The following is a 13066-nucleotide window of genomic DNA, read 5'->3' as shown; positions in this document are numbered from 1 at the left end:
AAAGCTATGGTTTTTCCAGTATTCATGTATGGATGTAAGAGCTGAGTGCCAAAGAATGGATGCTTTTGAACTGTGGTGTTGGAGAAGACTCTTGAGAGTCCCTTCAACTGCAAGGAGATCCAACCAGTGCATCCTAAAGGAAATCAGTCCTGAATATTCACTGGAAGGACTGATGCTGAAGCTGAAGCTCCAATACTTTGGCCACCTGATGTGAAGAACTGACACATTGGAAAAGATCCTGATGCTGGGAAAGGTTGAAGGCAGGAGGAGAAAGTGTCGACAGAGGATGAGATGGTTGGATGGCATCACTGACTCGATGAACATGAGTTTGAGCAAGCTCTGGGAGTTGGTGATGGACAGGGAAGCCTGGCGTGCTGCAGTCCATGGGGTCACAGAGAGTCGGACACGACTGAGCGACTGAACTAAACTGAACTGACATAGTGCTCAACACTTGGCTCACAGGACAAATTCAGTACCCAGGCCAGCCAGGAGGGACAAGCTGTAGCTAGCAAGTCCCAGCCTTGTTTTGTTTATATTTTTCTCTAGGAATAACACCATGGGAATGAATATGTTCTCCTTGATTGAGCATATCAGAACTCAACTTTCTGGAATTTGGGGAAAAGGAATAATGAATGGGGCAAGATCAAAGCATACGTTAGAAAGTAACAGTGAAGACAAACAGCAGAAAGGTCAGTAAGGCCATACAGGATATGCTTCTTGAGAAGGGGGACCTACAACCACCCAACGCAGGGCACAGACAGACCGTAGGCAAGGTGCTGACTCGCGCTCATTCGTTATTATAAAGGCAGACAGTGAGCCAGTTGTCATCCTTTATTAGAAGCAGACAGTGAGCCGGTTGTCGTCCTTTATTAGCGATCATTAGAGAGAGACCTAGCTTTAAGAGGGGTTGCTTTTTGTAGTTCAGTCGCATAGTCGTGTCCAACTCTTGGCAACCCCGTGGACCGCAGCACACCAGGCTTCCCTGTCCTTCGCCATCTCCCAGGGTTCCCACTGAGTCGGTGATGCCATCCAGCCACCTCATCCTCTGTCGTCCCCTTCTTCTCCTGCCCCCAATCTTTCCCAGGGTCTTTTCTAGTGTGTCAGCTCTTTGCATCATGTGGACAAATTAATGGACCTTCAGCATCAGCAACGGTCCTTCCAATGACTATTCAGGGTGGGTCTCCTCTGGGAGGTCATAAATTACAAATCCAGTCCCTGCTGGCTTGTCGTCCCTTAGGGTCCTATAGGAACTCGGAAGGAGATTTAGGAGAAATAAAAAGGAATGCAATACAGATTGTAAAATAAGATCTCTGAGAAAAAGATCAAAAAGTTAAGACCATTTTGTTCTGGAGAGGAAAGAGCTGTAGATGTGGTTTCATGTCTTGTTATTGAGACTTCTATTAAAGGACTCAAAGAAAGAAATCATAAGATAAGCTGTACTCTATCTCCAGTGAGGACAGAAAATGAGGGACTCCAGATCTACTTTACTGGGGCTGAAAAAAAAGCGTGAAAATTTGAGATTTAACTTAAGTGGGAATTGTCATGAAGTCTTCTATTTGAAGTCTTTTTTATTTTAAAGACAATAAAAAATTAAGAACTTTCCTGGTTGTCCAGTGGTTAGGAATCTGCCTTCCAATGCAGAGGACACAGGTTCAATCCCTGGCCGGGAAACTGAGATCCCACAGGCCACCGGGCAACTGAGCCTGCCTGCTGCAGCTGCTGAGCCCACAGGCCAAGCCAAGAATTGATGGAGCCAAAAACAAACGAATAACTTTTTTAAAAAGCAAATAAAACATTTAAAACTTAAGAAACATACTGAATGACTTTTGAAGCTTCCTTTCAACTCTTGCTTTTTTAAAAACTCATGTGGGAACAAAGATGATGTAAAGAACACTGAATGTGTTAATAAACTTTTAGCTCCATATCTAGAAGAATTAACCCACAAAATAGGTTTTGTATATTTTGTGTGGTAGACACATGAGTGTAATGAATTAAGACCTACTTGGATGTTATTTTTAATTTAACCTGGCAAATTGAGACGTGAACACCATTTTGTTCACCTTGAAAAATGTAGAGCATTAAAAGGACACCTGAGGATTTAGTTTTAAATATAAAGTGTTATTTGGATGTAGTAACATCAGCAGACAGAGGTTCCAAGAGGTTGGATATTTTGGAATATCTTTATAAGAAATGGACCTCTCATTTCTGAAGCAGGTTGCTTCTGAAATCAGTGTTGTACTATGAACTGTTTCTATCATTATTTCTTTCGGTCTCCCATTGATGTTTGTGATGCTTGAAAAATCCAAATTCTGCTTGGATATATTTATTTTATGCCTTTTTCTACCTCCCTTTTTCCCTAGGAGTCCTTCCATATTTTGCTCTAATATCAAGAGTTATTGCCCTACCACATTACTGATACCAAATCTTAGCTGTGTTCATTTAGAATGCTTTAAACTTATTGATAGACTACATTTGTTTATGGGAAAAACTCCCCAAATGAAATATTACTACACATCTCTCAGAACCCCTAAAATTAGAACTGATCATACTGAGAGAGTTAACTTAGGCAGGTTAATAAGGAGTCCAAGCCTAAGGCCCCTTTAAGGAGGAGGCAAACATTCTTTCTTTTTCACATTCTTTGCCTTAGACAGGTAGCCTTGTAGGCAACGGTATCTCTTGTTCAAAGGCATGCCTTTTTTTGAACTTTATATATGTTATGGGAAAAGCTCTGGGTAAAAACTTCCACAGCCTTGAGCTCGGGGTTTACCTGTTCCTTCTGACTAATCTCATGCTGATGTCATCCCAGGATGTATGTTACAGTAAAGGGTTTGAACAAAATTCTCACCACCTTAAAATATTTTTCATCTGTTCTCAGCAGCTAGTTGACAAGTATAAACCACTTGAGCCAGTGAGGCGGGGACTGTCCTGTCCCCTTCTGACGTCCATGTCAAAAGCTTTTTCTGTCACTTTCACTTTAAATAAAATCTACCAAAAAAACTCTGAGTGACCGAGAAGGTCTTTGGTCCCAGAGTTAAGTCCTCTCTTTCAGAGACCACAAATCCGGTGACATGGTTCACCATTCACCACTAAGCTATCAAGACCAGGTGTTGGTGAGGAGCTCAAGAACTGAAACTCTCTCCCACTGCTGGTGGAATGTGAAATGTTTAAACCATTTTGAAAAACCACTTTGGCAGTTTTAAAAAATGCTAAGCATACACCTACCATAGGATGCAGCCATTCCACACACACTCAGCCAAGAGCTATGAAAGCACATGTCCATACAAGGACTTGTATACAAATGCACATCGCTGCTCTACTTCACATGGCCAAACATCCACCAACAATGAACAGAAAAACCGTGGGATAGCTGTGTGATGAAAGGGTCAGCAGTAAAAAGGAATGACTGCTGAACACACTGCCATATAGATGAACCTCAAAATGATGATGCTGAATGAAGCGAGACAAAAAGAACTGCTTGATGTGTGATTCCGTTTGTATAAAATCTTCAGAAATCCAACTTAATACATAATGAGAAAAAGCAAATTGGAGACTGTCTGGAGCCAGGGAGGAAAGGGCTGGAGGGATTACAAGGTCCCACAAGGAAACTCTGGGGAGTGGTGGATATGCTCACTACATTGACTGCACTGACACCTTTGGGGTGCAGTCACAGAGCAAAGCTTACCCCTCTTGTACCACCCAGCCATTCCACTCTGAAAGCACGTCTCCACGCAGACTCATCCGTAACCAGAGAGGGTCAGTGATGATTCTTTACCAAGAATGTAGTTTCTTCAGAAAACATCAATAAGCTAGCTTCTGTTTCTTGCTCATATTAAAAATGAACTACCTCCATTTTTTACCTTCCATTTAAAATGTACTACAATTATATTCATTGGTTCATTCAGCTTTTCTTTGTGAATATTAGATGTCATGTACCGATCGAATGCACAGTTAGAGCTTCCGCCCCTTTACCTGTTATCCTAACATGCCTGGTTTTCCAGTGTCTGAGTTTCACCATGTGCAAGTTTAGCCACTGTTGAATCATTTTCTGCTATTCTTCCTAGCAATAAGTTTCATTACGAATTCTAAGTTTTGAGAATACTGGTCATGCCTGACAATCCTGTAAGGAAGTAAGCGTATTCCTCAGATGCCCGACCCCTTTTGGGGGTTCTGCACACAGCTGTTCCATTTCGTCCCTGCTCCTCCTGTCCCCATGCAGAGGCTTCTGCTCCAGAATCTGTGAGCCGTTCTCAGGGCTAGAGCGTCCGCAGGAACACGAAGGCAGATCAGAGAGTCTCACTTCACTTACAAACAGCCTCATTCATAATTTAAAAATGAAAATGTAAGCATCAGTTAGGTTGGCAAGGATTGATGAATTTGCTGTGAACCAGTGTTGTCTTAGATGTGGGGAAATGTGTTGAAAGACGAGAAGTCCCCTTCTGGGACACCACGGGCTCATAAATGCCCCTGCTGTGGAGCACAGTTAGAGACAGGGGTCCGCGTGTGCTAATGTGGAAATGTCTGCATTTGATAAGTGGAACAGGAAGTCAAAGAGTAATACGGACAAGGAAATAGAAGAAGGGGATTAGGTTCTATTCACGTGCATGAAAAGCTTGCACAAGCCACCGGAGAACCCACTGCCTGTTCTGTGCAGGCTCCCGGCAGAGTGCTTCTTGAGCTTAGCCCTGTCCCTCCAGGAAGGAGACCCAAGTGTCAGCTGCAGATCACAGGCCCAGGGGGAAATTTTCCACCTCAAGGAGGAGAGAAGACACAACTAAAGACAGAGTCGTCTCGTGGGTCTGTCTCTGCACCAGGAGAGCGTGGCCTCCAGCAGACTTGGACGCACATCCTTCATTTTCAGTCAGCTTACCTCAAGGGAGTGTGCGGCCCCTTGATTTAATATGCAGAGACACCAGCATTTAATAATTACCTGGACTATGACCCCAGGTCCTCTTGTTCTAGTTAAAAACCACAGCTGACTTTGGCAACTACAAGCTGGCACTTGCCATCCACCTCCACAAGAATGAACTCAGGCGCCGCTCCAGCCGCTGACCTTCAACACCCTCTGAGCAGCGTTCAGGGTGGAGGGCAGAAATGAGGCTCTTGGCGCTCCAGGAAAACTAACAGGACTGGTCTTCAAACAGTTAGATATTTTCAGGAGCTGGCTTTACAAAGCCAACTCTTCAATCTCCTCATATCTAGAAAAGCACTAAAATCCTTCAGGATGATGTCTGCTCCTCATGACCAGCAGTAATCTTCAGGAGGCCAGCAGAAACCTCTAAATAAAATGTGCTTGATTGCATGCACTCCCCCTTCACCAAAAATCCCACAGCTACTGCCCTTCCCCCACTGCCTCTTTGGAGCAGTTTCTCAGAGCTATCTCAAGTGCCATTTCTCATGCTAGTCTTCATTTTGCCCCAAATAAAACTTAACTCACAACTCACGTTGTGCATTTTTTTTTTTTAAGTCAACATCATTTGTACAATACAAGGGTGAATGGAGGCAGGGTAGACTTGATGAGGGATTAAGTTGGGGAGGGCATATAGGAAGAAGTCCAGAAAGCGTCTCTTAGTGTATATATATTTATATTTGTATTTATATCCATTTATTTCATCTTTTTTTCCCTCAGGAGTGAGGGCTTCACTGGGTCCGTTGAGAATGGGTTCAGATCAGGAGGAGGCATGTTGTCCTGGAAGGCCTGTGGTTTCCATTTCATAATTGCTCTTTTCGTTAAGAAAGGTCTTTCCCTTCAAGACCTCTATGAGCTGCTGCAGTCGCTTGGCAAAGGAGAGTGCCTGGGGAGGCCTAGTGGAAGGCTGCGGTGGGGGTGGTCGTGGGGGTCGGGGGGCAGGTGGGACTGAGGGTCGGGGGCTTGAGGGACGTGAGGGTTGGGCCACGGCAATAGCTTGCTGAGAGGGAGGTGGTTGAGGAACGTGTTGGAAGAACCAAGGTGGGCGAATGGAAGGCTGAACGGAGCCAGGGCTCACTTGGGCTGCTGGAGTAGAAGCAGGGGGAGCGGTGGGCAACTGAATCATGTGCACCGTGTTAGAGCCTATCTTGGAGGCAATCCAGTTCAGATAGGACCAGGTAGACGTGTAGACTCCAGGGCGCTTAGCTCGGGCACAGCCTACCCCCCAGCTTGTGATTCCCACGACCACATAGCTGTTTTCCACGCTGTCTTTGCACATGAGAGGCCCGCCGCTGTCCCCCTGCCCAGAAGGATACAGAAGTCACGCTCTGCCTGAGCCACGCTCCCTGCCCAGAAGGGCCGTGGCCTCTGGGCAGGTCATTTCTGCAGTCACATGGCCTCCTGCTGCCATGAACACAGGCAGTTATGGCAGAGTTTGAGGTGGTGCCAACAACTTCTCTGGGGCTGTGAGAAGGGGAGGGATTCCATGGGTTTTCTTGCGCTGATGGGGAGGACAGACAAACCCATGTGTCTGTGCACGGTTTTACGTGGAGACATGAACGTGTGTGTGCAAGTGGATTGGACCCTTTTGCGTTCTGGTGAAGAGAGGTAAATGTTCTCTTCTGGGCAGTGTTCGGAGGATATGATCTCTGTGTGAGGGTGGAAGAAAGCTCTACCTACGGTGACTGAGTCTTTGTTGGGCAGCGTATGGGTGTCACCACCCAAGCACATAGTGACTACAGGCAGTGGAAGACAGGACCAGGGAGGTTTGCTCAGGGATCCAGAAAGGAAGTGTCCACGAGCGCACCCGGTGGAGAGTTACCTGGCAGGTGTCAATCTTGCCTTCAGGGTACCCTGCGCACACATTGGTTGAACGAATGCGCCCATTGTACCATCTGGTCGAGTTACACAAGTCGAGGTCGATAAGGTCCACATGCGCCTCCTGCAGCACAGGTGATGTCCTGCGGGCTACAGCCAGGTGACTCAGTGGTCAGTAAGCATAGAAGACGTCTGGGAAAGCCCTGCCTTCCTCCCGCCACTGAGCCCCCAATGGCCTCAAATGCTCCACTTGAACCTAAGGGCCAAGCAAGCCTATGCCCCCGGCCTCTCCTTATCCACTCCTGAAGGGAAGAAAGCACAGCTGGAAGAGCCAACGAGACTTGGGAGATGGAACTGGAGGAGAAGGAAGGAGGGGGCTGTGGACAGAAGACAGAAGGAGGGCGGTGGAGGCAGCTGAAGAGTCATATACGTGAAGGGTGGATGCTGGCTTATGGAAGTTTGCTATGACATTGACAATTATAACAAGGACATGCTGAGCACTTACTTTGAGTCACACAGGCTTCATCTCATTCACTCCTCACAGGCACTTCATGAGTTAGAAACAGTTATTCCCCTTTTCTCCAATCAGGAGATTGGAATGCCACTTCCCAAGGTCACAGTAGGGAACCCTGGACTCACACCAAGGATTTTCGTCTCTAGACTCAAGTCCAGGACACACCGTTCACTCTGGCTGTAGGTCATCCCCTGCATTCTAGCCTCCATCCAGCCATGGACAGGACCCGCAGGACTTGGGCTGATGACTCCCTCCCATGTGCCTCAAATCTTTATTCAGATCTGGAGGCAACAGACCTACGGTGGTGCCTCCACACACAGCAGACCTGTCAGGGGCACAGGCGGTTGAAATGACCATTGAGGCCAGGTCAGAACTTCCTTTATAGCCTCAGATGCTTGGCCATGACCAGGGGTTAGGAAAACCCCAGCCTGCACTGTGGCTGGAGCAGCCAACATTGCATCCTGCCTGGAGCCCAAACCGAAGGCCAGGTACTGGAAGATGATGCTGTGAAAGTGCTGCACTCAATATGCCAGCAAATTGGGAAAACTCAGCAGTGGCCACAGGACTGGAAAAGGTCAGTTCTCATTCCAATCCCAAAGAAAGGCAAAGCCAAAGAATGCTCAAACTACCGCACAATTGCATTCGTCTCACATGCTAGCAAAGTAATGCTCAAAATTCTCCAAGCCAGGCTTCAACAGTACACGAACCATGAACTTTCAGATGTTCAAGCCGGATTTAGAAAAGGCAGAGGAACCAGAAATCAAATTGCCAACATCCGTTGGATCATACAAGAAGCGAGAGAATTCCAGAAAAACATCTGTTTTATTGACTATGCCAAAGCTGTTGACTTTGTGGATCACAACAAACTATGGAAAAGTCTTCAAGAGATGGGAATACCAGACCACCTCATTTGCTTCCTGAGAAATCAAGGTCAAGATATGCAGGTCAAGAAGCAACAGTTAGAACTGGACGTGGAACAACAGACTGGTTCCAAATTGGGAAAGGAGTATGTTAAGCCTATATATTGTCACCCTGCTTATTTAACTTATATACAGAGTACATCATGTGAAATGCCAGGCTGGATGAAGCACAAGCTGGAATTAAGATTTCCAGGAGACATATCAGTAACCTCAGATATGCAGATGACAACACCCTTATGGCAGAAAGTGTAGAAGAACTAAAGAGCCTCTTGATGGGAGTGAAAAAGTTGGCTTGAAATTCAAGATTCAAAAACAGAAGATCATGGCATCTGGTCCCATCACTTCATGGCAAATAGATGGGGAAACAATGGAAACAGTGACAGACTATTTTCTTGGGCTCCAAAATCACTGCAGATGGTGACTGCAGCCATGAAATTAAGACAATTGCTCCTTGGAAGAAAAACTATGACAAATCTAGACAGAACATTAAAAAGCAGAGACATTGCTTGGCCAACAAAGGTCCATCTAGTCAAAGCTATGGTTTTCCAGTGGTCATGTATGGACGTGAGAGGTAGACCATAAGGAAAGCTGAATGCTAAAGAATTGATGCTTTTGAACTGTGGTGTTGGGAAAGACTCTTGAGAGTCCCTTGGACTGCAAGATCAAACCAGTCCATCCTAAAGAAAATCAGTCCTGAATATTCATTGGAAGGACTGATGCTGAAGCTGAAACTCCAATACTTTGGCCACATGATGAGAAGAACTGACGCATTGGAAAAGACCCTGATGCTGGGAAAGGCTGAAGGCAGGAGGAGAAGGGGACAACAAAGGATGAGATGGTTGGATGGCATCACCGACTCGATGCACATGAGTTTGAGCAAGCTCCAGAAGTTGGTCATGGACAGGGAGGCCTGGCGTGCTGCAGTCCGTGGGGTCACAAAGAGTCAGACACAGCTGAGCCACTGAACTGAACTGAACTGGAGCCCAAGAGCCAAGGTGACTGTACCCTCTGAATCACGTGGTCCCACAGGCAGGAGAATCCCAACAGCCCTGCCATAGCAGCACCCACAGCCAGTCACCGCCCAGAGGGTTTGAACACCATGTGCGGTACAGGTGGGAAGGGGCAGACTCGGAGTGTAAGGCCAGCAGGGAAGCCCATGGAGCACCGTGGCTGGGGAGGGCACCAGCAAGCATTCGGTGGATGGCTGCTGAACGCGTGTCTGCAAGGCTTCGGTTATGTTCCCAACTTCCTTAGCCCCCACTTTTCCTTCCCACCTAAGCAGCATGGAGGGTTTCACACATTCACTGCCCTTTAGGTACAGGTGACATGGAACTAACAAGCACAAGCCTGGCTTGTTGGCCATTAAAGTGACCCTTTAAACCTATGGCAGAGCCTACAGCCTTGGAAGCCATGCAATGCCTTGTTAAGAGACAGGTGTCCTGAGACACAAAAGAGCTTTCTCAATCTCAGCACCTTGGTTTTAAATATCAAATGCCAAAAAGCCTGCAGAAACTAAAAGTCTGATGGAAAAAGAGACCAATTCCCAAAAGTACTCTTCCAGCCCCAAAGCATCTGAGTTCAAGGAAGTGGTAGGTCCAGATAAGGAAAGGTCAGAAGGAGTATCACAGGAGCCTAGGGGTTTCTTTAAGACTTGGCCCTGGAAGACCCAGGTTCAATCGCTGGGTTGGGAAGACCCCCTGGAGAAGGGAATGACTACTCACTCCAGTATTCTTGCCTGGAGAATTCCAGGGACAGAGGAGCCTGGCGAGTTACAGTCCAGGGGGGGTCCCAAAGAGTCAGACACAACTGAGCAACTAAACACTTTCACTTTTTAAGGGATGGGTTTGCAAAAACAAACAAACAAAAAGGAATAGAAACTGCATTAAATTCAAGGTGATTATAGAACAAAGAGGCCTTGTGTGACGTCCAGGATATAGACGGGAGCCTACAATTCTCCTGAGCAAAAGGAGAGCAGAGGTGGGGTTGAGGGTTGTTGAATGGAAACCCTGAGATCAGCCTCCCAGGGACTGCAAGAACCCCCGAAAGCTGAGGACAAGGTTGGAGAGGTGGACAGAGCAGGGAAGGGGGTGGAGCAAGAAGAAAGTGTGCGCTTGCTCTGGGAGCCGCGGCAGAGCCTCGGACACCAGCAGCCAGACAGAGGCTGACACCCCAGGCCAGGGAAGAGACTGTGAGACACCCTCCCCGCAAGGCGGCACAGACAGCGGTCCTACCAAAAGCCAAAATCAACTTTGAGGGAGGAGAAGATAGAAGACACAAAACACACTGAGGTTTAAACCCCAGGAGGCCCAGATTTTCCACCAATGAACAGATGTTCCATCAGTGAAGAAAGGAGACTGAGCGCCAATTCAGTTTCAGTCATACGTTCACACCCGTGACACGACTGGTGAAAATTCACATGCCCACCTACGGGAAGCTGAAAGCACAGCTCACGCACAGAGGCCTGTTCTACTCGGTCTTGCCCCACTGGCAGAAACATGCTGCCCAGGCTGCTGACCCACACAAAGTCACGCCCAGCAGCAGCCCCTTTCGCCGACTACAGAGGACGCTCGCAGTAACAGCTGGGTGGGACTGACGGCCGAGGGTCGGGGGCAGAGATGGCCAGGAGGGGCCACGCGCAGGAGTTGCAGAGCTTGGAGACCATGTGACCCGGCCCTTCCCTTTACAGCTGGGGAAACTGAGGCATGGAGAGGGAAATCCCATCCAGAGCCCTTCTCCACCTGCTGCCTGCCTCAAGGCACGACCCCCACCTCCAGAGGCAGCCCTGGAGCTCCAGGCCCAGCCTTGACCCCATTCCAAAGATGCCGAGGCGCTCTTCTGTGCGTGCCGCCCAGCCACCCCTGGTGGCCACACCAGCCACTGGCAAGAGGCCCTGGACACGGAGCTTCACTCTCAGTTTCTCTGGCTGTGAAAGGGGACGGTGACAGGATCCACTCACAGCACAGGGCTAGGGACTGGGTGGGGCTCAGGCAGGCATCAACAGATTTCCCCTTCACCTAAGACCACGTCAGCGGGGTTTGCCCCGCCCGTACTCACCATTCTCACGTAAGAATCCCCAGCCAGCCACCCAGCATGTCTGGGGAACTCTGGGTGGGCCTGCCCTAAACTGAGGCAGGCAGCCTGGTCCAATGAAGTGCCCACAGATAACAGGAGGGGTGATCTTTATGAGAGCAATGTCATTGGCCTCTGAGCTCGCCGAGTATTTCTCATGAATGATGATTTTCTCAACATATCTCTCCTGCAGAGGCGGCTTCACTGGCTTATTGCTCCCCCACTCAACTTCCTTAGCTCCAAAGATCAGCCTCCAGTCGGTCACTTTTCTGTGGGCACAGAGGTAAGCCAGGTCACACTGGCTGCAGACTGGCTGATGACCATGACCCTCGGAGGGCCCCATCCCCAGCAGGTCCGGGTCAACCCCGCAATCTGGTTGCCACTAGGCCCAGAGCCTCAGGGACCTTTGGCACTGAGACCCTTGGAGAATGCCCAGTTCTAAGAAGAGCCTTTCTGAAGACCCCTGCTGCGAGTTCCCGCACATACTTTTTGATCCTGAAGCAGTGAGCGGCAGTGAGCAGCCAGTGGGCGTTCAGCAGGGAGCCCCCACACACGTGGTACCGCCGGTTGTTGTGGTATGTGAAGATCTGGAGGCTGACCATCCAGGGCCAGGACCCGTGGGCAGCGTCTTGCCCGCCGATGATCCGCATGCCCCCCTGCCGGTTCTGCCGGAACCGTATCCCACAGGGGCCACTGAGGAGAGACCACAGGCACTGTCCAAGTCAAGGCCATCCCGGCGCCTCTGCAGCGGGGGGAGGAGGGCCTGAGGCTGGTCACAGGGGAGCAGCCATGGGGTCCCGGGCCAGCTGGGGTAGCCCCAGGGTGGGGGTCCAGGGGGTGCAGCTGAGCAGCGGTGCTGGGGGCCGTGCCGGGACAGGCGGCCAGGGGCTCCGGGAAATGTTCGGTGGGGGGGAGTTTTCTCCGGTCTTGAGGTCACAAGGTGGGTTCAGAGTGGCCACAGGCAGCTGGGACAGACCAGGGGCCCTAGCAGTGCGGGAGATGGCGGGGGGGGGGAGGGAGCTAGCGTGGGCGTGAAGCGGGCGACCCCGGTGGAGGCTCAGGAAGGAGCCAGAGGGGCTCGGAGCTGCAGGGCTGGGCTGGGTGGCAGCAGGAGGACAGCTGCGCAGGTGGAAGTGACCCGGGGGAGGCGTGCGGGGCGGGGCGGAGGTGAACGTTCAGGGCTCTGTGTCACCGGTGAGAAGGAGGGAGTTTCTGGGATTTCAGGATACCCTGGGGGCTTGGGAGTCTACACATGGAGTGGGGGGTCCCCGAGGTGCTGCATGAGGACGCCCTGGGATCTCTGGGGTCAGTGCAGGGCTGGGGGGAGGTGCTTCCCTGGGTCTGCAGGACTCAGTGTTCAAGAGGCAGTGAAGCCAGTGACTGGCGGGGACAGGGGCGCCGTGGAAACCGGCCTGTGCTTTGCGGAAGCCCCAGAGTTCCTCTCAGGAGAACGCTCTAGATGCCAGGGCCCTGGGGGCTCCGGGCTGAGGATGGTGGGAGCAGGGAAGGTCCGAATTGGTGATGTGGGGCAAAAGCGCTGTGAGACCCGGGGGAATGCTAAGGCCCCAGCTTGGCTTTCTGCAGAGCCGCAGACAGAGGGAGTCTGGACCGGGTCCGTTACTCAGAAGACACCCTCCCCCCACCCAAGTTGTCTGACACTTACTCACACGTGGTGTTATCTCTGGCGACCACAGATACTGCCAAGACCAGCAGAACGGCAGTTGGCAGCATCTCTGCCAAAGTCCTGCCCCAGCCAGGCCTGGAAGCCCAGTGACCTCACAAAGCTTCATGGCCTTCCGACCAATCAGCAGGGTGACGTCCCACCCCCACCCTCCAGAA

General features: G+C 49.9%; 1 protein-coding gene across 1 annotated transcript; it reads right to left on the bottom strand.

The window, feature by feature from the left end:
- Positions 1 to 5565: 5565 nt before the first annotated feature.
- On the bottom strand, positions 5566 to 12961 carry ACR (acrosin). Its single transcript, XM_086403560.1, has 5 exons — positions 12891 to 12961; positions 11714 to 11920; positions 11213 to 11496; positions 6729 to 6874; positions 5566 to 6206 (listed from the first exon to the last, which is right to left on the bottom strand). Exons 1-5 carry the CDS (start codon positions 12956 to 12958, stop codon positions 5667 to 5669), a joined length of 1245 nt encoding a protein of 414 aa, XP_086259686.1. The 5' UTR covers positions 12959 to 12961; the 3' UTR covers positions 5566 to 5666.
- Positions 12962 to 13066: the final 105 nt, after the last annotated feature.

Source organism: Bos grunniens, chromosome 5 (genome assembly GCF_055505025.1).
Source record: "Bos grunniens cultivar Pamir isolate PY7600 chromosome 5, Bosgru_T2T1.0, whole genome shotgun sequence".
Lineage (NCBI taxonomy): Eukaryota > Metazoa > Chordata > Mammalia > Artiodactyla > Bovidae > Bos > Bos grunniens.
The sequence above is the reverse complement of the archived record's forward strand: the minus strand, read 5'-3'. Positions and strand labels throughout refer to the sequence as shown.